Source organism: Hipposideros armiger, unplaced genomic scaffold (genome assembly GCF_001890085.2).
Source record: "Hipposideros armiger isolate ML-2016 unplaced genomic scaffold, ASM189008v1 scaffold_109, whole genome shotgun sequence".
In the NCBI taxonomy this organism is placed as follows: domain Eukaryota; kingdom Metazoa; phylum Chordata; class Mammalia; order Chiroptera; family Hipposideridae; genus Hipposideros; species Hipposideros armiger.
The window spans coordinates 346,100-371,093 of NW_017731459.1; the positions used below are offsets into that span (position 1 = coordinate 346,100).

At 45.6% G+C, this 24,994-nt stretch overlaps 1 protein-coding gene across 1 annotated transcript in view; it reads right to left on the reverse strand.

Moving 5' to 3' along the window:
* Positions 1-24,994, reverse strand: part of ITGA9 (integrin subunit alpha 9) — a 330,870-nt gene that overhangs the window by 65,012 nt on the left and 240,864 nt on the right. The window contains exons 19-20 of the mRNA XM_019647245.1: positions 6,781-6,867; positions 3,448-3,527 (exon numbers count right to left, since the gene is read on the reverse strand). Coding sequence (XP_019502790.1) covers positions 3,448-3,527; positions 6,781-6,867 — 167 coding nt within the window. The remainder of the gene's footprint in view (positions 1-3,447; positions 3,528-6,780; positions 6,868-24,994) is intronic.

Below are 24,994 nucleotides of genomic sequence, written 5' to 3' on the forward strand. Positions count from 1 at the left end.
GGCAGCTCAGGCCCAACAGTCTCATCTGTCATCGGGTGACTGTTCCAGGCTGAGCCAAGTTGAAAAGTTGAGATAAAGAGGCCCAACATCAAAAGGCCTCCAGTTATTCTGCAAGCGTGTGACTCGGGATGCTGTCCCTGAGGTCGGCAAAGTCGGGCTGCTGAGAGGGGAGCTCTTGAGAAACTGTTTAGTCTCAACTTTATGTCTTTCTGGATGCACAAGTGGGCAAGAGATCTTCAAAGGGTGGTGACGGGAAGAAAGGCAGCGGGATTGATAGTTTAACTTGGCTTTCAAGATAAGAAACTTTGAGGATCAGTTCCGTCATAGCAGGGAGTCAAGTGCTGTAGGTGCCCTCTGGGTCAGTAACACCAGATTTTCACCAAAGTCTGGGAAGAGATGAGTGTCTGAAATAGTCTGCTGTGTGTTTAACAGATAATATAGCTTCCTTAACATCTGTGATTCAAAGAATTAGCAGATCAGATAACTAGGCGTCCCCTGATGCTATGTGGCAATATTAACGTACATAAGGGGATGTTCTTGAAGTTAGTAAGTTATTATAATTTTCTTAGGGGCCCAGCACTGCATCTGGTAAACAGTAGGATCTTAACAGGTGTTTGCTGAGTGAAAATGTGCCCAGTATAGAGTGAGGGACTAGGGATAGTGGTTCTCACTCAGCCTTGGCAGTTCATTAGTATTACTTGATGAGCATTTAAAAAAATCCCAAAGCCCCGCTCTCACCCCAGACCAATGAGATCAAAATCTCTGTGGGGTGGACCAGGCATCTGTAGCTGTTAAAGCTACAGAATCCAGGTGATTCTGATGGGCACCTGAGGGCGCAGACCACTGGTCTATGGACATGTGATTCGAAACGGAGGCCAGCCCTCCTTTCATACCTCTGAGTAGCCCTGACTGGAGTCGGGAGGCAGGTAGAGTTTCCTCGTTTGGACGAGGCACGTCTCTTTCATGTCCCATGTCCTGCCCAAATGTACCTTCCCAGGAATAATGGCTGCCCCAGGTGTTGAGGGAACAAGAGGGCCCACTGATGGATCTGCCCAACATAGTAAGTTTTCTGTGGATCCAAGAAAGGGGAGGAGAATGGGAATTTTCAGGTGTCAGTGGGCATCTGCCTCCCTTTATTAAAGTTGACAATCTCATGCTCTGTGGACAAGCTATTTCATCGCGTCACTCCCCTTTTCTAAAACTTTCAGTGGCTCCCCAGTGCCTTTGGGAAGTAGTTCAGGCTTCCCGAGGCTACGTGGGCCCTCCAGAGCCCAACCCAGTCTCCTCTTTCAGCCCCATCGGCCGCTGCACTTGTATGTCCCCCGCCCTTCCTCAGAGATGGCTGGTGAAGCCCACTTCACTGCACCACCCACCCACCCACATGGGCGGAACCGAGCAGGTTGTCCCATGCACATTCTCACCGCCGTGCCCATGTTTCTTCAGCCTGAAAACAGACTCCACTGTGGAAATGCCACCTCCCCACTGAAGTCCTTCTGGAGTCTAGCAATGGGAACAAAGTCCACCTTCTCTGTGCTTTGCACGTGTGTCTATTAGATCACAGTCACCTTTTATGTGAACGTGAACTACACGATCTTGAAAATAGTGTGAACAGAAAAGAGCCAAGTCTTGCATGATTTTAAAGCTTATAAACCCAGCCTGGAAGGTTGTGTGGGAGTTTTGGGATTACTGGGCTATATTTTAGCATTCACTGTTGCTATTAGTTACATCTACTTTGTACATCCCATCACAATATGTAGGCTACACAGCGCTCATGTTCATTAACTCCAACTGGTGCTGAACAAAAGGCCAGCAAGTTATCAACTTTGGAGCTCAAGTTGGAGATGATAACACATGGTCAAGAAGGCCAAGCAACCACGGTGTCATGCTGTGCTCTTATTTTTAGGAGCAAGAACATTCTCCAAAATATTTGGGATAATGCTGAAAAAATGTAGAAAGCAGCATTAAAAGCAAAAATATGCTCTTGTGGTTGTGGATGTAGGGGCTCTGAGAATGTATGCCTCCAGCTCCAGGGCCATTCCCAAGGGAAAATTAATCTCAAGTCTGTGAGTTTTATGTAATGTTGGAGCTGACGAAGGCCTCAAATGAAAACAAAATTAAAGGGTAGTGGGAGATGAAAATAAAGCTTCCTTATGTCTAAATCCAGGGGGACTGCTGCTGTCCACTGCTGAGTTAAATTTGTTGTGATCTGACCTGGGCTTCCCAAATGCCCAGCAACTGAAGATGGAGACTGGGGCCTTGAAGGCAAAGCCATCAGTGAGAGGCAAGTGCGGACTGTGGAAGATACCGAGCGATGCAGGACTTGCGAAGGATCTTAGTCTAACTTTTGTGGAACTGGTGTTCTTGTGAAAATCCTCAGGGTGAGGATGACAGGATGTTAAGATGCAAACTTTGGCTGAGGCATAACAGATGCCAAAATTCAGAGGAAAGCGCTAGGCAAGGATTTACTATGTCTGGTGGTAAAAATCCAAGCCAGAACGTCAAGGATAAAAGAAGAGTCGAGAAAGAATTTCTGAAGGTGGTTTTTAGAGAAAACTGTTTGTGGTGGGGAGAAGATGTCTGCTTTTGAAGTCAAGCTTCAGGGAACCTTGATCAAACAGTCTGATTCCTGCCCAGGAAATGTAAGGGGAAGGGCTGCCTGGCTTCCCCTCTGATGGCAGCGTGAAAGAGAGGTGACCGCACAAAAGCAACCTGCATTTCCAGAGACTGTCTGGGCAAAGATCGTTGAGTGGGATCTAGATGGGAGAGCCAGTGCGGGGTCACCTTTGGTCCTGTCCCAGGGGGCACAGTTTCAGCAGCAGATGCTGAAGGTATCTTTGGCTGCCTAGGGGCTGAGGCTGGAAAAGGTTTTTCCCTTTTCCAAAGGGAGTCAGCTTTGAACACCTGCACAGCCCAGTACCTGTTAAGTTAGGCCTCTTCCATTTCACCACCCCTGTTGTGAGATTGGAGGGCTCAGGAACTGCTCTCAGGAAAAGGGGGGAGGGCCAGAAAAAGCACAGTTGGAGGGAAGCAGGATCACTCACACGAGGCAGGCTCTCCTCCGGCAGCCTTGCCCTGGCCAAGCAAGGAAGGCTTAACGTCAAGTTTTGATTATTTTATGGGACAGGACACTTCACGGATCTGTGAACTTGTTTTGAGACTTGAAGTGACCGTAGGACTTCGCATTACCCAAGAGTGACCTGAGAAAGCACAGGACTGTCCTAGACGTCCTCCAAGGACAGTGAAAGAGGGGCAGGGTGCTGTGCAAGCAGAACTAGACAAGCACCATCCCTGGGAGATCTGAGTCCACCCAGTGCTTTGGGGCTTTATCACTAAATAACTATTTCTTCTCCCTTCAGCATCCTGGGAATCATCAAAGCAGGACCAGGGCCTGTCCTCTGGCCCCATCGACATTTTATCTCTGAAAAAAAAAGTTTAAATCCCTCTTACCTCTGAGCAGTAACGATGAAACTAAGAACTTCCTCTTCCCCTGACAGGTGGCTTGTATCAAAGATCACACTGAATTCATACTAGAAAAAAAAGAAAGTGACATGAGCCATCAGCAGGTATTCCAAATTAATCCGTGGTAGCCACAATCTTCCAGTAGTATGTGACCTCTGGGACGTCATTTGCATGACAAGCTTTATTTTTTTATGCATATCTTTCTGATGATCAGGCCAGACACACAGCTTTAACAATACAACCAGGCCTGGACCACGCCCTCGCAAGAGTCCTTTTCAGCAACTGGGGTTCTCTTTAGGAAGTGATATGTTTATCTCTTAAATCAGGACTTTCTAAATTTCACTCACACACACCATCTTCCCAATTTTTTTTCACATCTGCATAACATATAACCTGTGATATTTACCTCATAGTTTTATTGCCTCACTTTGTTTAAAGACTCTTTTAAAATTGATGTCACTATCCTAGATGGAAATCTAGAATCGCTTGCCATAAAAAGATGGTAGTCATAAAAATAAGCCCAGTGAAAGCAAAGTCATGTTGAATTTTGTTGCCTGCTGAAGGCTCTGAGCCTAAGGTCTACCCTATTTTGGTAAAAGGGAGATTAACAAAGACGGGGAGGTGTTAAAGCTATGCTAGCACTATCGGAGATCTCCTACATGTAGTTAGGATTGAAAGAGTGTTGAAAGGGTAATAACTTTCTCACTGTTGGAGTCAATATTGTTTAGTGCTGTTTCCATATATCACCTAAAATCATCTCGGGTGCCCCCAGTGGTGACCATCCTGTGATGTGGGGAACACTGCCCTGAGCCAATGGTTTTCACCATATACTGGGGGTGCCAAAAAAGTGTATACACATGACTTGTATTCATCTTTTGTTATTGGTATATATTGAGTATTACAATTTTAATACAGCTTTTTCCTTTCTTAGAATGTATATACATTTTTTGGCACCCCCAGTATATGTGTGTGGGAATGTGGGAAGAACCTTTGGGTAGGGAGTTACAAAAACAGGCTCTACCACAAACTGACTATGTAATCTTTACCAAGACACTTAATTTCTTTGCATTTCAATGAAAAGAAGAGGGTGGACAAAGTGATTCTTAAACTCCATCAAGCTCTGAAAGTCTATGGCTTCTTTAATATCTAAATATTTGGGTTCCTTTATGACTAATTCCAAGCCATGGTTTAATTTTGCAACAGTGGATTATACCAAACTGAATGCTACCTGATAGTAATGAAAATTGGACCATTACACTGGACCATCACCTACAGTGGCCACTGGGCAGCCCTTTCTAGACAAGCGTTTCTGTCGCAGTGGGACTTGTCAGCTTCCAGTGAGGGTGGGGCATGGAGACAGGACAGGAGGCAGAGCCAGAAGGCACAGAGGAAGGGACAGGCAAGGGTCTTATCCCAGCAAAGAGTCGGTACTGGCAGAAGATCTGAATTAAACACACTCAAGAGCACGGTGAGATGAAAAGCACAAGAGTTGGGTGAGAAGACAAACCAGAGACGGAGGCCTGGGAGAATAGAAGGTCAGAAACAGGGCAGGCTGGTCATGAGAGGGAAACAGATGGCCAACCAGAGAAAGCCAATAGTGTAGTCGTGAGGCTCGGCAGGGGGCCTGTGGCCTGATGACCCACAGGGTCTGAGGGACAGGGGAGGGCAAGCTGGGATGCAAACAGAGGGAGCCCTTGTCCCTGCCGGGTCACTTCGCAGGCTTTCTCCAAGGAAGTTACGCCCAGATGCCCTGCCTCCAGGTTTAGCCTTGCTACAGGTCTTACCCTCTGTATGTGGGAGGAAGGTAGTGGCATTACCGGGTAGGAAAAAACTCAACATTCTAACATTCATTCTTCTGTCGGTTCTATGACTGTTTTGAGAGTTAATGAATTTTGACAAAATTGAATGTCCCACATTTCAACACTGCTTTGTTTTCACTGTATCCATTTTTACGACTACCTTCTCTTTCTGGCAAGTGATCCTGGATCCATTTATGATAGTGATATAAATTTTCCTTTTAAAATAATCTTTAGACTAAAACTAGCAAGACAGACCTTAGGTTTGTTCGGGATGTAGGCTGACTTTTATAATGACATGGCAACGGTTACATTTTTTCAGTTAAGTCTATTTTCTGTTGCTCAATAGATTTCAACGACATGTGTGTGGAGGTGCCATGTACGTTACCACAGGCCATGGTGTCCAAGGTTCAGGGTCTTCCTCCTTCCTCCTCACCCCACCTGGAGTCTAATAGGATTTGGCTTGATTTCTGCCAGCTCTTGTAATCCCTTTTCTAAAGGCAGCCACCTCTCGAGGTTTTGCTTTTCCTGGGGTGAATGTGGAAGATGAGAAACAGCCAGGAAAAGGCTCGCGGGATTATGCATGTAAGTGCCACAGTAGTTTGGAGCAGGTACATTTCAAGGAGGCTGATGGGTTCAAGGGATTTGCTAAGAACCGAGCAAATCTTTCTCACTAGAACAGTCTCTCACAATTGGCTTACAAAACAGCTACTATGTATGGGGACCAAAAAGCCTTAGAGATTAAAACAACCCGATCCTATAACATAGGCAGGAGAGGAGGATTAAGCTTTCATTTATTTTAGGAGGGGAAAAAAATAGACAAAGGAATATGAAATTTCCTTCAAATCATAGCAGGGATAATCACTTCCAATTCAAAAGGCAGATTTTAGATTCTAGTTTTGCCACCAACAATCACATCTTCTACGTATCTTTGCATCTCCTTATGACAGGACATATAGAATGTTCCATGAATGTCTGAATAGGCTGTGTCATATTATTGTTGAGCTTAGAAAATTTGGCTCCTTATAAATATCAAAGTGACTGTCATTTTTTACTTAAAAAAATAAAGTGCAATGCAATTATTTATGTTTTAATAATGTTAAGATGTCTCTTAAGAAAATTGTGAATACCCAGGGGAGTCAGAACTGTAGGTCATTAGCCTAGATCACTCGCATCTTCTCTTATTTTTGTCTCAGGAGCTCCAAGTGGCATGGAATGTCCCAGAAACAAAAATTTCAAGAAGGCCAAGCAGCTGCTGCTTGTCAAAGTGTGAAGGCTATGGTGGGTCTCTCACATTTCAGTACATCATGTGGATCAAAGAGGAAGACCACATGGCTATGGCCTCTCTGGAGTATCCTTGGAGTAGAGCGTCCTGCACAGCAGCATGGCCATGCCCAGGCACAGCTCTGCTGGCCACCCCAGCTGCTGCAGGAGGAAACCTCAGGGGGAGGCAGTTGGCAGAGTCAGAGGCTGGTGGGAAGGCTGGGGGCGACTGCCGAGGAAGTGGCCCATCTCTGCCCCTTACCTTCGACTTTGACCTCATGAAAGGAAATCCCACACTGCATTTGAGGAAGTCCGATTCCAGCAGTTCACAGGAAATGCCCATTTCCTCCTGAAAGAGAAAAAACCACCAACAGATGGGCTGGCTGCACAAAGACAGATGTGTGAAAATGGCCTCAGGGGGACAAACTGAGACTGCAGCAGACACGGCCCTTCTTTAGGGCCGTTCTCAGGCAACAGCCACTGTTGGCTGTGGGAGGAGGAAGAACCTCTGACCAGGACGAGCCCCAGTCCTCCGCTGGCTGTCCACCCTTCCCATGGTTTCCCGGGAAGATAGGTGCAGAGGACAAATCTACTCTTCATTCTTAACTAATACTTGGGCTCAGAACCCCGGTGACCTACTCCCCTGCTGACCTGGGCCGGGCAGGTCACATGTGAGCTGGACACCTCCTAAGGTTTGGATTAAAGGCGACCATGTCCTCTCTCTGGCCCCTTTCTGATAAATTCACACCCTAATCCTGCCACTCAAAATCTTGCTAGTTTAGGAAAGTCAAACTCTAAGAAAATCAAACCAAGGAAAATACAGGGATTCTTTCTACAGCCTGCAGTGCGGAGGGCTGAGCTGCTCTCCTGCAAGCCCCCATAGTTGGGGGTGGGGTGCAAGGGCAAGGAGAGGTTTCCCCGTGTAGCTGGCCTGGGATGGACTCCACATTCAGCGGCATGAGAGAACCAGGAGAGGGGCACTGGGAGCTGATGTCTTTCCACCCAGATACATGGCTTTCAACCAAGGTCAAAGGAAAGCCAGGAGGCTCTTCATAACCCACAGGGCCTCTCCAAGACACTGATGCAAATCAACACTTCCAAGGGGAGACAGCGTGTTTGCGGATTTTGGAGAAAGAGGAAGCAAAGAACAGAACAGGCACTTGCTGAGTGTCTGGAAGCCGGGACACTGAAATTCAATAAGGCCATGTGACTTCCCTAAGGTCATTCTTGGCTGACTGTAAAACATGTCTCCTTCTCCATTCCATGGCCCTAAATTTCTAGAAGGAGTGAGTAGTACAGCCAACAACACAACGGCAGCCAAAACGAACCAACGGGTATGGATTCCGGCTCTGAAACGCTGCCCATGTTCTCTCCTCCAATTTCCAAGAAACACACCTCAGCTCAGACCAACAGTGCTAGTCCTTAAGGCAGGTGGAATAAAAATTTTTAACTGTGTGTCCAATTAGGGAAAAAATGTGAGCACTTACCACAATATACCTATTTAGTGATAAATTATATACATACAATACTATCCTAAAATATTATGAACATTGTCAAACACACAAAAAGTAGTAGAAATGACAAAAGATAAGTAACTAATTTATGGGGTTAGAAGACCAGATAGTAACTGGGGAGGCAGTAAGTGAAAGGGATTTTTTGGGTGCTGGGAACCTTCTTGGGTGCAATCACTGTGAAAATTCAAAGAGCTGTGGGCACTTAATGACATGTGTACTTTGGTCTGCTTGTTAAATATCAATAAAACTTGGAAAATAGCAATAAAAATCCCCCCAAAATACAATGGAACAAAAGATAGGAGATATAGAAATATAAAAGGAAACTCTAGTTTATCTGGCAGCATCTAATCTTAGAGCTAACTGATCTCAGTGACTATAAGTTTTCTTTTTTCCATATATATATGAATTTATGGGGGTCACATTGGTTTCTAAGGGATGTCTATGATCTTAGCCAGCATTTCCCACATGGTCTCAGGACCAATTGCATTGGATTATGCTTGGGAGCATCTTTAAAAATACAGATTCCTGGGCTATACTATACCCCAGTCGTCTCCGAGTAGACAACTGAGTAATCTCTGAGTAGACTCAGAGAGTGTGGGGCCTGGGATGAGTATTTTCAATAAATGGTCAGTGATAAAGTAAATAATTCTGCTGTTCAATGATGTTTGGGAGCCACCGCTATAAGCTTTCCTTTCTTTGGTTCATTCTACAGGCTTCTTAAAACAAGTCCCTTTCCTCTGCAGAAGTTGTGGCCTCTGTTAGGAAAACCTTTCCTCAGTCCTCCCTCTGAAGTTTCTTTCATCCATCTTGGCCCCCAAACACTCATAGGTGGTAAGTTCACATGAATAACGTGGACATGGTGCAAGATTCAGAATGGACTCTAAGCATCCACTAGAGAGCTGAATCATCCTATCACTTATGATGATGAGCGCTGAGGGCGCCGGTCTGAAAGATGTTAGTCCCTGAACTTGAAAAGCTCAGGGCTTAGAAGGGGGAGGCCTCTCAGCAGAGCAGTCATTTATGCAGCAGTTTGGGAGGCTGCTCTTGGAAACTAGAGGACATGTGCTGGCAATTTCAATAAGAAAAACCAGAGAATAATTTCTTAAAATGCTGTCTCAAGCCCTGCATGTCCCAAAGACTGGTCCTAATGATTCATTGTGAGTGGCCTTTTGTCATGGTCCCTTCCTCATATTCCTCCCGCCAGAGGCAATGTCCACAACTGGCCCAAGTAGAAGCTACTCTAAATCCTAGCTAATCAGCCTCAGAGGCAGTGAGCCCACGCCCAGGGTGACCTTAGCTCTTGGTTTCCCTGGTACAGTCCTGGTTCACGTCTGTCATCCGGTGTAATTACTCTCAAGAGCATCCCAGTATATATATAAATTACATGATTATTCAACCCAGTTCCGAACTCCTTGTGTAAAGCTTAATGACTCACTGGAAATCCCTTTCAAGTCAGAAGAGAGGCTTTGTTTTGTTTTTTTTAGTTTTGAGTATACTTTATTTATATATAAAGGAAGATGTTGACAGTATGTAGATTTTTAAATTTTTGATTTGAAAAGCAAAATTATGCTGTAAAAATTTAAATCCTTTTAAATAGTAGGTTTAAATTTGGTATTGTGCTTTTATTTTCTTATTTTCTTATTTTTTTAAATTAGTTTCAGGGGTACAACACAGTGCAACAGTTATACTTTTTACCCCTCAAAGTGACAACTCCCCTCCCCAATCCGCTGCCCCACTCCCCTCCATATCATACGTATCTATTAATATTCCCTTGACTCCACTCCCACACTATACTCCACATCCCATGAATATATATATATATATGTATATATATATATATATATATGTATGTATATATTCAATTATAGTTGACATACAATATTATACAACATCAGCTTCAGGTGTACAGTGCAGTGATCAAGCCTCTACCCCATCCATGAAGTGGTCTTCCTAACAAGACATGTGACCATCTGACACCCTACAAAATATTTACATTATTAATTATATTCCCCGAGCTGTCTTTCATATCCCTGTGGCAATATTTTAGTTACCTATTTATGCTGTCTAATCCCTTCCCCTTCTCCCTCATCTCCAACCCCGCCGATCTAGCAACCATCAGTTTTTCCTCTATATCTCTGAGACATTTCTGTTTATTTTGCTCATTCATTCAGTTTTTTAGATTCCACATAGAAGTGAGATCATATGGTATTTGTCTTCCTCCAACTGACTTATTTCACTTAACATAATAGTCTCTAGGTCCATCCATATCCTTGCAAATGGTACAATTTCATTCTTCTTTATAGTGGAGTAATACTCCATTGTATAAATGTACCATAGTTTCTTAATCCATTCGTCAAGCGATGGGCATTTCGGATGTTTCCAAGTCTTGGCTATTGTAAATAGCACTGCAATAAACATAGGGGTGCATATATTTTTTCAAATTAGCATCTTGGGTTTCTCTGGATAGATACCCAAGAGTGGAATTGCTGGATCATACGGTAGTTCCATTTCCAGTTTTTTGAGACACCTCCATACTGATTTCCATAATGGCTGCACCAATCTACAGTCCCACCAACAGTGCACCAGGGTTCCCTTTTCTCCACAACCTCGTCAGCACTTGTTGTTTGTTGATTTATTTATGATAGCCATTCTGACCGGAGTGAGGCGGTATCTCATTGTGGTTTTTTTTGTTTGTTTTTGTTTTTTGTTTTTTTTTGTATTATATTGTTTTATTTATTATTTATTTATTTATTTTTATTGTTAGTTTCAGAACAATGCAATAGTTACCCTTTTCACCCTCACAAAGTAACAACCCCCCTCCCCCATCCACTGCCCTCCCACCCCCGATATCATGCTTATCTATTACAATTCCATTGAATCCGTTCCCGCACTCTACTCCATGTCCCGAGGTTATATGTATATATAATTATAGTTGACATACAGTATTATTCAACATCAGTTTCAGAAATACAATGCGGTGGTCAGGCTCATTGTGGTTTTTATTTGCATTTCTCTAATGATTAGTGAGGTTGAACATTTTTTCATATGCCTGTTGGCTATCTGTATGTCCTCTTTAGAGAAATGCCTAGAAGAGAGGTTTTCAATTTAAGTCAAAGGACTATCTGCTCTTGAAGTAAAGATTTTCTGCCCGAAGATGTCTTCAGTTTTTGCATGTGTATGAAGGAATGACTGTGGCTTCAAAAATTTACCCTGGAACTCGATGGGACCTCAGTTTACCTAGCTTTGGCTAAGACCACTGTTGATTATTCGAGAGATGCATAGTTTTGTTAATTCCAAAACGCGAGAAAATAACATTTAAACCAACCTTTAGTGTATTATCCCAGGTGTCTCTTAGTTTAATAGAAATTACAAAATTCTGGTTGCATCTTGGTGTGGATAAGCAAAAAAAGTGAAAAGCAAAGACATCTCTAGGAATGGTTCCTGACTCGTGTGCTCCTGGATGGTGCTACAAAAAGGGATGTCACCGATCACTCTCCTGCCACCTGTCAGGACCAGTACCGCCCTCCTGTGGCTATTTCAGCTGCTTGACCAAAAGACTTTTTAATTCTATGCCCTGCTGTCCTACTCCAGTTGTGAGTCTCTCAGAGCGTAGGTTTCGGCAAACACTGTGACTCCCTGTGTGGGCTGTGTAGGTACTCCACCTGGAACCCCTTTACTAGGTGGGTTCAACAGCCCCAGCTTTGTCTGGGAGTTTACGACGTCCTCCCCCATAAACATTCTGCAGCCTATGATTGACATGGGTGTGCAAGGCTGCCCCTTTGCCTCAAGGTGAGACCAGCTCTGTTGTGCGAGTCCTGTTCCTCAGACCCCACAGGACGAGGCCCAGCAGACTCCAGCTGAGAGCACAGCCCTGTTTGGCGCCTTCTCTGCCCATCCTGCCCCCTTCACTCCTCTTCTCCCAAGAGCATTTCCCCAGTAAGTCACTTGCATGGACTCCTCATCACAGATTCTGCACCTGGTGACGCTGACCTCAGGTGATTCTCATTAGAAACAAGGCTCTGGGCACTAAGAACCACTGCAAAGTGAAGGCATTTGCTCCCAGGTGGGAACAGGCAACAGAAGGGGACACTCAAATGCTAACAAATCTTGTTTAAATCCAGATTAGCCAAGAGAAAACTTTTCTAACAGCAGGTTATAAAATCTGCACAGCTCCCCCATCAGAGAAGCACTTGACCTCAAAGCAGCATCTCCATCCACTTTGTTCTGGTTTCAGGTCATTCCCGGGGTATAACCTTAAATACCAGAGTCAGGATGGACTCCCTTAATAGTCAGGAAGGTACCCTGTAGGCACAGGAAGACCCAGAGAAGCTTTAAAAAATGGATTCTGGTGAGATGCGGCTAAAGCCAGCTGTCCTCCTGCTTTAGCCAACATCAGTGGATGGACAGTGCTCTCTCAGGGGTGGCTTATACCTCTTCCAGGTACTTGGTTGCCGCCAGGACGTATATGAGAGCCATCCCAAGGACCAGGTTTCTCCTTGGCTCTGGTTCTTTCCATGTCTCAGTCACTGTGTACACCAGCTTAACTTGGAGAACTTGACCTTAGTCAGCAATGTTGCAAAACTTAGGGTCATCAGCTCTTAGCCCTCTGGGAATGCAGACCAGTGAACAAACTGTCTATCCTTTCTCCCTGGTTGCCAGACAGGGTAGACATCTGATCAGCCAGTTCATACACAGTACAAGTCTACAACAGACTAAAACTAAAATCTTTCTGCAAAAGACGCAAGCTTTCTTGAAATGATGTTGGAAAACTGCTCCCCACTGAGGCCATGGATAAATCTGGTTCTGGCAGCGTTAGGTCAGGTCACTGTTGAAGAAGTCAGAATTTTCCCTGGGTGATAACACTTCAAGCTGCTTTAGAAGAAGAATTTAAATAATAATAATAATAAATGACAGCCCTTGGGAAAAATGTGCCCTTGTGAAGATGACCTTTGTGTGTGTGTGTGTGTGTGTGTGTGTGAGAGAGAGAGAGAGAGAGAGAGAGAGAGAGAGAATGTCTGCACTTTTTTAAAAAGGTAAAATATGAAGCAAAGAATGTCACTTTATGATGTAGAAGCAATATTCACCTCCCAAAGCTGCCTATCCAGCACTCAATACCTTCTTTTGTTTCAGAAACTAATGCACTGTTATTTTAAAGATGCTAATAAAGCAAGTAAGTTTTGCCTTGGGTCTAAGGTATCCATGACAGTTATAATCACGACGTTACAAAAGCTGTTAAGTGGGGGATAATATAAACTTATGTTCCTAATTTCCAGTTTCATTTTTCAAGTAAAGTCCCAATCACAACTTAAAAATTGTGTTTTTATTATGAAATTTGGGACCAGATTTTAAGAAGATTCACATCTTCTGGCTTTTTTCCCCAGTCCCACTTTTCCTTGGCTAGCAAGGATATCCAATACCATAAAATGCTATCAGGGTTCCTCCCTGGAGATCATAAGTGATTTAACTATAGTTTTCTCAAATTTTTTTACCAGCACACTTTACTCTCAGGATCAGGAAAATATCAATTAACATTTTTTAGAACATAATAATGAAAAGCTTGGTTTGTGCATGTTCGCCTCTGTGTTCTCAGGGCCTGGCACTGAGCCTGGCACTTAGTAGCCCCTGAGTTTGCACTTATTACATGCACAGGCCTTGGCTCATCAGGGATTCCGAGGAGGGGACTGTAAGAAGCAGCTCATTTGCTGGTCTGTCTGGCATGGGAGATGCTTGCCTTGGCAAAGTCCCTCCCTTTTCCAGACATACCTCGGCTGTCCCGGCCCCAGGAGTTTGGCCAAGGGAGCCAAGCTCCAGCCCTATTTGTAACATGCGGTGGTTGGCAGGAAGAGATCAGATAATGAGGTTAGTGAGCCTCTGTAGCCTTTGGGTGCCTTCCTGCCAATCACACAGCATTTGACTTCACTGTGGAGGGTTGCTTGATTTGCCCACCAACACGGTGCTCTTTGGGGAGCAGTGGAGTCTGGTCATGGGCTTATGTTCAGTGTCAGAGTGAGTTTGAAATTTGACTTCCCATTTTCCACATCCCAGCTGTGTTTGTCAAACTGAAGATGACTTTGATGTCTCCTTATCTGGCTGCCAGACTGGCAGTGTGGTGTATGTCTAAGACCGTCTTCCATCTCCAGGCATGCCAGGTGACCCCTGGGAGCTGATAAGAGAGGCTTCTATGCTAAGTGAGTTAATATAGAATTCAGGTAAATTTTGGAAGCATTTAATCCCAAATTCCCTAATCAACGGAGGAGTCAGAGGTAAGCAGGGGTTCCCAAACACCTGGGCCAATGAGTTAATTGAAAGAGTTTATTCCTAGGAAATACTTTATTGGCCCCACTCAATGATGAGTCAGCATGAGCCGCCCCAGAAAAAACAGTCCTATTCCCAGAGGGGAATCCCTTGGGACAGGGTCCATGAAATTCCTACCCATGAAGAAAAAAGCACATGAGCTTGCAGCATAGAAACTGTGCAAGCTTTTGGCATTCGTGTCCCAACTTTTGATTAGTGGCTCCAATATGCAACAGTTCTGTCATCACGCAAATTAATTATCCTTTCTACAAGCCTCCATTTTCTCACCTGTACAATGAAGTCATAACATGTGCCTTATGGGACTGTTGCTGGCCTGCCTGGGCTGATGGTTACAAAGATGGAGTACACAGAGACCCCTACTCAGGAACGGCTGGCTACGTGCCAGGCAGCTCCTCTGCAGTAGCTTCTCTTCTAATGCCCATTTTACAAGGAGTAAATTGGAACACAAAGAAGTTATATCACTTGCCCCGAGTTTCCGAGCTGAAAAATTAAGAATGGATCAGAGGGGGGTTTGAGATGGGGAACACCAAACAAGGAACAACAAGGGCCCCTTTTCTTCCTCCCCCAAAGAATCCCCAGAAACTGAGACTGAAAGGTGGGGAGCACAGACCTTATGAACCAAAAGTAGCCTTTAAGGAGCCTGGAGCCTATGGTGACTCTAGCATAGATGCCAAGTAAGCCTGAAAGCTGGGGAAGTGGTGACAGACCCTCTGCTGGTTAGGAGCTGGCAACTAAACAGTCAGAGGGAATCAGAGGTGATTACCCACAAACGTGGGGGATATGGGGGAGCTGGGCAAAGAGAGTGCTACAAAGCAGGCTCCTTTCTTAAATTTCATCAAAGCCCCCATTTGGAAGCAAAGGCTCAAGACTATTCTGGGTTTGTTCTTTCCGAGCTTGAAAAAGTGAAGTGAGCAGGAGGCATAGTGAGAACAAATGCTGGGGAGAGATAAACCACATAGCTTTGGAGGGGAATTTTTGCTTCAACAGCTAAATATCAGAATTGGGGAGCGGCCAGTTCACTCAGGTGGTTAGAGCACAGGCTCTTAACACCAAGGTTGCCGGTTCAATTCCCACATAGCCCAGTGAGCTGCGCCTTCCACAACTAGATTGAAAAAAAAAATGACTTGACTTTGAGCAGATGGGTCTTGGAAAAAACACACTGTTCCCTAATAAAGTTAAATAAATAAATAAGAATTGGGAAAGTGTACTTTGAACAACAACCCTGTATCAATCCAGGCAGTGAGAAATCAGCTGTGGCACTGGGGTGCAATTATCTGATTCAAGTGGTTCCCAAACAGTCCTCTTGATCCTTAAGAAAAAAGTGCTTTGAAAGCTTTAAAATAATAAATATCTTACATTTTTAAAACCAGTACAAATTAGAAATGACTTGAGTAAACTGTCTTATTCCTGTAATAGGCCCCTCCTTGGTGTATTTCATCAACCCCGTTTAGAGCTAATCTTCATATTTTCCCAAAGTGAAGACAAATAAAAACACTTTGCCAAATGCTGGTTGGTGACTGCCCTCTTTGGGACAACAGGCATATGAACTTGAAAATCTAAATAAACAAACAAATAAAAAATAAATCAACCATGCCCTAAGCGAACAGCTCCAAGTAAAGACGAGTAGCCATGCCTTCCAAGGATTAAGTATTTGATTTTCATCCAGGAAGTTTTTCCTCCTGTTAAATAGAGGCAATTAACTTATTCTTAGATTTTTAAAAAAAATAGTTTATATTCTTAGATTAAAAAAAAAAAGATTTCCCAGAGCCTGCAAATTCTTGATCAACAAACTAAGAATTCAAAGTTAAATTCCATCTCACAAATAAAATTATTTTGGTTTTCTATCACTCTTTTCCTTTGCCCCACAGGCTGGACTGAAAAAAAAAAATAAGGCGGGGACCTCTTCTGAAATGATAGGAAAGAATTTAACATCATGGCATAAAAACAATTTATGAGTGGTGTTTGGATGAAAAGGTTGTGTAGGAGTCAAGTGTTTGAGGGATACTTATTAGTCCTGGCCAGGAATCTTGGTCTAAGAAATGCACTTCAGTAAAGAGTTCCCTCCCACCTACCAACCCACTTATACTCCTGCCCACTCAAAACTCGCTTGTGAAGAACCTTGTTGCTAAGGGCCTTGTTACTCAAAGCATGGTCCTTGGAGCAGCATCAGGAGCACCATTTGGGAACTTGCAGAAATGCAGATTCTCAGGGCCCACCCCAGACCTGCTGAATTAGCATCTGTATTTTCACAAGCTCTCCAGGTGGCCTCTGGGAACGTGGCCTTGTGAGAAGCACTGTCTATCTCACTGAGCCTACCACCCAGGAAACACGATGCCAACCCATGGAGACCACCTTCCTCACGCTGTCTCCAGAAAAACACGTCCACTGCTGATGCCATTTGAGAGCTAGAGTCTGTGTGTGGACACACTTTCCTGGAGCTGGAGATCTGCCTATTTCACCTGACCCTTATCTGGGCAGACTCTGAACAAGGATTGAGGTGCAAGTAGTTTGTCTGGGAGGTGACCTCAGGGCCGCCTGTGAGGGAGTGGGGAAGTGTGCCACCAGCTGGGAAGAAAGGTGGGCATCTATCCTTCAATACCTTCCTCTCCTTGGCTGGGAGTTGTTACGGGAACATTGACTATCCTGTGCTTCCAGCCCCCTTGGTGCTTGAGTGCTACATGCTCCTATTGCCAAGAAAGCCCCCAGGCGGAGAGACGCAGGAGGCCTCAGGCTGCAGGGGAACTGTCTCAGGTGGTCTCCAGGGAGTGTGGAGGGAATATGAGAGGCCAACCTCTCCCCAAACTCTCCCTTCTCCACAAGCAATTGGAGTGGCAAAGCTGTGGACGGTGGACTGGCTCCAGCAGAGGCTGGAGACAGCTCCGGGTGACCTTCTGGCCACAGACAAAGAGATGGGGCCTGAGAGAGGACGCCTCCCCAGTCTACACCCCTGGAGTGTTTTCTCCATTGAGCATGCTGTGGGCTCAAGGAGCCGCTGAGGAGCCGTCTCAGGGGGCAGCTGCTTCTAATCGCTTCACTCTGGTTAGCACATCCACTTTGATACTTCTGGATACATCTCCGGACTCTCCTTAGAGAACGGGCATCCTCTTTTAGGGTGAGCCCTCCCTCCTTTCTCTTTCCTGGCTGCCACAACAAATCAGCTCCAATCTCCTCCACCTAGACCAACGCAAAACAGTCTCTTGGTGGGTGCTCTTCCCTTCTCTCAGCTGTCCCACAACCTGTTTTTTACAAGCTGCCCAGGTGAATCTTGACCCGCTACAATAAGCCCTCACTTAACATCATCCATAGACTCTGTGACTTAAAGTGAAACAATGTATAGCGACACCAAGTTTGCCATAGGCTAACTGATACAAACAAAAGTTCCTACAACATCTCATCAAGGTTATAACGAAATATTTAATGAAATGACGTTATTCAAGGACCTGCTGTACTTTGTTCATTTTTGCTCAAAAGCCTTCAAATAATAACCAACGCCATTCACCAATTCCTAACTGGGCATGAGCACTGGAACCACCTGGGAGCCAGAGAAACCATGCACAGCTGTTCAGGCTGTTCACTGCACAAGAGACCTGGTTGCAGGGGAGAAGGGGCTGAAATCTCTAGCCCATGCTTCTCTCACTAAGCCATGCACCCTGGCAAGAGGCTGTGGACCGTCAGAGGGGGCGCTTCTCTCCAATTTGTATAATGGTGCTGGAAAGACAGATGACTAGAGGGAAAGTTTTGTAAACAAGACCCAGATGGAAGCCCCACGGTGGACCCACTGAATCAAAGCACACAGCATGGGCAAGCATTTGCTGAAAGCTCCCTGGGTGGTTCCAAAGTTAGAAACCTTTAATCGTTAGGCTACATTAAAATAACTGTTGAAGATGCAGGCTGCAAGCCCCACCTTCCAGAGTGAGGTTCTTTAGAGCAGGAGCGGGGTCAGGAAATCTGGATTTTGAATCATCTGCGGTAAGTGTTCTGTATCAGCCTTTGAAGTACTGGCCCTAGGGCTAGGGCCGTCACCGCCATTTTGGACGTTAAGGTATTGAGACCCAGAGTGCACAGGAAGTGCCTTCCTGGGGTTCTCACTCTGGGAAGGACAGAACACCTATCATTATGGCCCTCCCTGCCTACAAGTCGTCAGATGGAGCCTGCAGACGGCGCCCTGCCCACTATGGCCCTGGGGCAGTGACGCAGAGAGACGATCTCCTGAGAGCAAGGCCAGCTCCAGCACGGGTGTTCCCTCCTGCTGCCCGGGAGGAAGTGCATCCATTCGTTCAACAAGTGTTTCTGATTTCGCCTCAAATGGGAAACAGCTTCCATAGAATACTTCTTATGTATGAGACACGTATGTTTTCTGTTACATCTTACATTCCTTTGTTCATTCCCTTGGTTAATAATTATTTATTGAGCAGCCTCGATGTCCTTCATTAGGCCAGATGCCTTTATAATACAGTCCCCGCTGTCTCCCCGGGGGCGTTCCCAGCCTGGGGGGCAGGAGAAGGACCAAGCTGCTTGAGGAAAGACTCCTGTGTGATGGATGCTTCGGGGAGGCGCGCTCAAAGGGCTAAAAGCAATCTCCCTACAAGAGAAGTTTAGCTTCCTGCCAACCTCACCCCCATGAGCCCCATTTTCACAACTCATTATTATGACCATTGCTTCACTTTTTCTTTAAATTCGCTAAAAAATGTTTAAATTATGGAATCCAAGACTGGACAGAATGATCTACCAGAGAGTCACACCAGTGCGGACTTCAGTGGGAAATTTCAGTTCATCATTTGAACACATAGGTCAAAAGCTATTACAAATGACAATAACAGCAACAACGAAAAAACACCATTCATAAGACGGCAAGGGTCCTCTTATTCAGAACAGTTTCCAGCGGACTCACAGGCTGAGTGGAGGACTTGTGCTCTGTTACTAATTTATTCAATAAATCTTACTGGACTAATCTCACATGCCAGTCATGGAGGTTCACAGGTGTCCTAAGCAAGCTCTTCTGTTAAATAGCAGATATAGAGTAATGGCCTTGGCAGCTGATCTAACAGAGAAACATATAGTACCAGTTAGGGGACCCGTGTTAGGAAATGACCATGAGGACAGACAAGGGGACACAGGCTGATTCTTAGGATGTTCTCATTATGCAGACAGCAAGGGCAAGCCTGATGCCAAGAACCTGGAGTATCAATACACAATTAGAACGACTGCAAGTGCATTTTATAACACTCAATTAGGAAGGACCCACTAATACATATGTGTCCTTTTGGTATTTTCAAGAACAATATAAGGAGATGGGCTTTGTGTTCTAGGGTTATACTTGGTTTTCTCTATACATTTGGTTTCAACCTTTTCAGTTATTGCTCAGTTGTTTAAAATGACTTACACGCACAAAGACTAAGGGTTGCTTTTCATTGTTTTAATGGCTAGATTTCAAGTTCAATGTTGCTAGAGTTTGTGAAAAATGTATGAATTTTTTCGTGGTTCTTTAAAAAAAGCTGCAGGGTCATAAGATTGCCTAAGCCCCAGTGTGTTTGCTCTGAACTTGTTGGAATATACTAGACTTATGATTGTGTCAGCTGCTGGCCTGGCTGTGGGAGAGAGAGATGAATGGACTGACTGATTTATTACTTCCCATGCCCCAATCTTGCAGAAGTAGTCGATTGGTCAGCATTTTCTGTGTCTCCATCTGTCATTTTCTAGGTCTTTCTCCCCACGGGGCAGCTTTACTCATTCTTTGTTCTCCTTTGAAAATGTTTTCACTTGTACTGTTTTCCATGTTTTTTGTTTGTTTGTTTTTTACAATGTTATTGACTATATTCCCTAGGCTATACATGTCATCCCCGTGACTTATTTATAACTGGAATGTGTATTTCTTAAATCCCTTCCCCTTTTCTGCCCTTCTCCCGCCCCCCTCCACACTGTTTTGTAGTTCCGCTTCGGTTGGCTAGACAGCAGGGCATGGGAAGGATGGGCACACAGCACGGGGGGCGCTCCACCATGTCCCTTGGGTCTCTGCAGCACACAAGGCCATAAACACTGACTTCCCAGCCACACACCTGTGTCTTTTGTTACAGGAGGACCCCTCTTTGCCTGTGAAGGCGGAGAGACGGAAGAGCTTGGGAGTCCACACCTCCTTGGGGGAACCCTTAACCAAGCTCCCTTGTCCCTGACTGAGACACTCTGGGGTGAGACTTATACTTTGGATCGTGCCAAAGGTACCCGCCTTCTTTCTCCCTACGAATGACTGTGACATCACCCCTTTGCTTGGCGTCCTTTCCCCATTCGTGTGGTTTCTGCTGGGAACAGTTCCTAGTAACTCCCTTTTACATGATGTCCCGTCTCAGGATTTCATTCTCGGGAACGCAGACTGAGATAGTGGGAAAGAGACCGTCATAGAAACATCCAGCTTCCCTCTTCACTTCGTGCCTCAAGCAGGCGCATGCCAGCCTGGCGTCAGCATGAACATTTTAGGTTTGAGCAACTGGAAGCCTCTGGTCCTCACTAATGCATGATGCAGGGCAGAATGACCTTGGTGGGACTGCCAGTCCAAGCCAACCAGCATCTTTCAAAACAAAGAAACCCACCGCCAAACATTAAGGATGCAGCTGAGATGGCTGTGCTGACTTACATGGCTTACATATTGATTTTATTCCACGTAAGTGCCTCTTAAACATGGGCTCATTTAATTATCATTCCTAAGCATTTCCTCTTTGTCGGCACTATCTGCCACCCACACCATCACACTGGGCTCCAGGCAGGGACCCTGAATGGCAGGTGAAAGCCGTTCTCCTCTTTACAGAGCTTCCCAGGGGAAGACACCGGGACCCTGGAAATGTTCTCGACTTGTGATTGCACAATGATTTTTTTCAAATTGACTTGGAAACGAATCTTAGTTCTATCACTTACCAAATGGTACCATATAGACAGTGATTCCCGACCCTTGTTAAAAAGGGTTTAACAAGTTATTATGTTGGCTGCCGCCGTGGGGGTGGTGGTTGCTGCTATTAGGCTCTATAGAGGGACCTTTCAGGTGTTTCTTTGCTCTGCCACCCACAGCTGCTGGTAAATTCTTAGGCTGTTCAAAGCCACCCCCAGAGTCAGACCCTTGACCTGACTGGGCTGCCTGGAAACTAAGACGACAGAGCTAACATGGACTGAACTTTGACCACAGGGCCAACACTGCTCTAAGCACTTTGTTAGGATGAACCAATTTATGCTTCTCAACAACCCAACGAGGTATTAGGCCAATGCAATTTGCAGAGGAGGGTATACAGGCCCAGAGAGGGTGAAGGAACTTGTCCAAGGTCACACAGCAGCTACACAGTAGAGCTAGAATGCAAGTCTGGCAGTCTAACCCCAGAGCCCACACTGCCTGTCAGATGCCAGTCGGCAAAGGAGCCTTCAGGGGTGCATGGTGCATAGGAGGTTGTCTTTCCTTTGCTCTGCGATAACCTGCCTATGGCACGGCAGTTCCCAAACTTTACGGTGCAGCAGGGCCACCTGGAGTTATGTTAAAAGGCACACTGCTGGGACTCACCCCTCCAAGTTTCTGATTCAGCTGGTCTGGGGAGGAGCCCCCGAATAGGCCTTTCTAGTCAGGTCCCAGGTGATGTGGATACTGGTGTCAGACCATACTTAGAGTAGCCATGACCTAGATTCTTAGAACAGTGGTCCCAGGCAGGACCCACAATGGAGGACAGTCTCATAAGAGAGAGTGGACTTGGTCTGCTGAGCCAGTGGACAGCTGAGTGGCCTTTTCCAGGGATGCTGGGAAGTCTGCAGGGCCCTATGCTGATGGATGGGAACCTTGTTTGCATAGGCCACCTACTGTCACTGACACCCAGATGGCACTTTGCTCCAGGTTGCCTCCAACTCCCCTTCTAAAAGCTGCTGCTAGAAAATTAACTTTTTAATGGTGCTGTGGTGAAGGAATGCTGAAGAGGAAGTGGAGGGGAGGAAGGAATGGACAAACATTTACAGAGTGCCTTCTCATGTCTGGCCCTTGGCCTACCATCCTATTTAATCCTGAGTTAGGTCTTACATAATCCCCACTTTACAGAAGAGGAAAATGAGGTCCAGAGAAGTCAGGCAACTTGCCAGAATGTGCACAGCTATTAAGTGGCTGAAGCGGGATTCAAATCCTGGTCAGTATGGCCTCACAGCCCCTGCATTTCCTCTATCCCAGGCAGCATCTCTGTGACCATCTGGATGATGGACATCCTGCCTCAGACATAACTGGCACTGAGCAGGCTTCAGAGAGGGGCCCGTGTTCCCATGTGGTGTTTCTGCCGGGGAAGGAAGCGCTTCCCAGGCAGCATTTAAAGCCGTGAAACAGACTCTGGTCTGTGTGGGGTTTCCTAACCTGAAATAAAAACAGTCCAACGGTGTCTCATCATCCACGGTTTGTCCTTAGCCCAGACAGAAACAGAAGTTTGACCGCAAGTGGAGTGGCCCCAGGCCTTCAGAAATGGCCAGGAGACTCCTCGCTGGCAGCTAATGTGCCTATCCGTGAGTCCCAACCAGCTGCTCCCTCTTGAAGAAAGCTCAACAGGCCTTTTATACAGAGAAAGAGAGTTTTCCTTGGCACAAGGTTCAGATTTCCTGCCCTGTTCCAATGACCTCACAAGGGAGTGTGGAAGCACCCCCGTACCCCAGTGCCAACAATCTTGGTTTCACAGCTCAGGTTTTCTGCTTATTTGGGGAGCGACCTTTTTCCTTGTCTTCTTAATTTGAGGCCCCCCTCCCGCCTCCATCTGTGGCTCAGTTCAGTGCCCTCCTCTGTAGTTGGAGACGAAAGGCCATCCCTTCAGCTTGGAACTTTCTAGAAGAGGAGCTGTAGACGAGGGAGGCCTCTCTGTCATGCATCTCTTCAGCAGATGACTTTTTAACTGCTAGAGAATGACAAATGGGAAAAGAATTCTGTGTTTAACTCTTACAACTAGGCAGCACTTAAAGGTGAAAGGAAAAGTCACATGAACTTCAACAAATGCTTCCACTTGTTTGTGTTGTCCAGTGGGCCAAGTTCTTTCAGGGGTTCCTGAGAAGGGGTTTTCCTAACTAGAAATTCTGTCGCCTCCCATCAGCGGGCCATCATCCAACATCACTATCTCTAGCCAACGGTGTTTTAACCCAGTCACTTCTAGAGCCATTGGTCATGTCCTAGAGTTTTAAGCGGACACTTAAGATGGCCACAGAGTACTCAGGAGTCAGGGCTGGGGTAGACAGAACCTCTTCCTTCACCACCATAAGTAAGGCAGGGGGATAGGATCCCTCCATTCCTGTCAGCTGTGAGACTTTGGCCAAGTTGCTTGCCTGCTCTGAGCCCAATTTCTGCATTGGTAAATGGGGATAGCAATGCTGTACCAGCCATGTGTTTCTGGCTACCCACATCCATCAGCTTTCTGAGGACCCACCACAAATTCCCTCAGGGAAACCATCTCCTCCCCTACTCCTAGCCCATAGGTGACTCCCACTCTCCTAAGAGGGGGCATGTGACCCAGGTTCATGCCAATTAGATAAATGAGACTGAGACTCAATGAAATTTTTGCTAGGACGTTTGTGAAATGAGATCACTCTTTCACCATGGCCTGGCAGCCATTTTGCCATTCTGAGGGGACAGCTTATCTAAGAATGGAGCCAAAACGAGAAAGAGAAGCTGACAGATGAAGAGAGAGAGAGAGAGACAGAGAGAGAGAGAGAGAGAGAGAGAGAGAGAGAGAGAGAGAGACACTGTGACAACTTCCTGAGGCCCAACAACAAGCTGTGGTCGACTCTGGTCCTAGGTTTCTTGCTTGCAAAACAATAAAATCTTTTTTCACCCTAGCCAATTTAGGTTGAGTTTTCGACTGCTCGCCACACACAGAAAAAAAGCAATAAAAAATGATATAAATAAAAAAAAGATACAAATACCTATCACCCCGTGTTCTGAGAAGCAAATAAAAGTCCTTGAAAAGACCTAAAAGAAGGTGTGCTACAGTTCTGGGGCCCAGTTCCCCTGAGTGGGAAGGGACTCAGCCATGATAGCTTCAAGCATTAAAGGGGCCTGGAAGTGCTCATCAGAGGGCTTCAGGAGGATATGCATGAAAGCCCAAGCCAAACCAAGGGGGAGTCCTCTGGCCACCTGGACCCTGTAGAAGAATGACCTTAAGAAGCCTCAGAGCTGACCAAATCTCCTCACGCCTTCCATTGTAAAGGCGACTTGGTCATCCATGTCTGGCAGGGGTACTCATGACCAGGCATCAAACCCTGTCTTTGTCCATCAGCATTTGGGACGTTACATACAGTACCTAACTTATAAGTCTGTAACATTCATCCCGAGTAGGTACAGTGGCTTTCGGATATGGCCACAAATTATTTGACATTCCTCCTTTCAAAAAGTGGGTCCTAATTCCACCCCCCACTTGAGGGTGGATCAGACTTGTTGACTCAACCCTGAAGAATAGAGTGTGGCAGAAGTGATGCCATGTGACCTCTGAGAGAAATAAACAGGTGAGCTTCTGCCTAGTTCTTGCTCTCTTGGTTGGTTCACTCTGGGGGAAATCAGCTGCCATGTTGTGAGGACACGCAAGCAACCTGTTGGAGGGGCCCATGTGGAGAAGACCTGAGGCCTCCTGCCAACCACCACCACCACCACCACTGAGTCATACA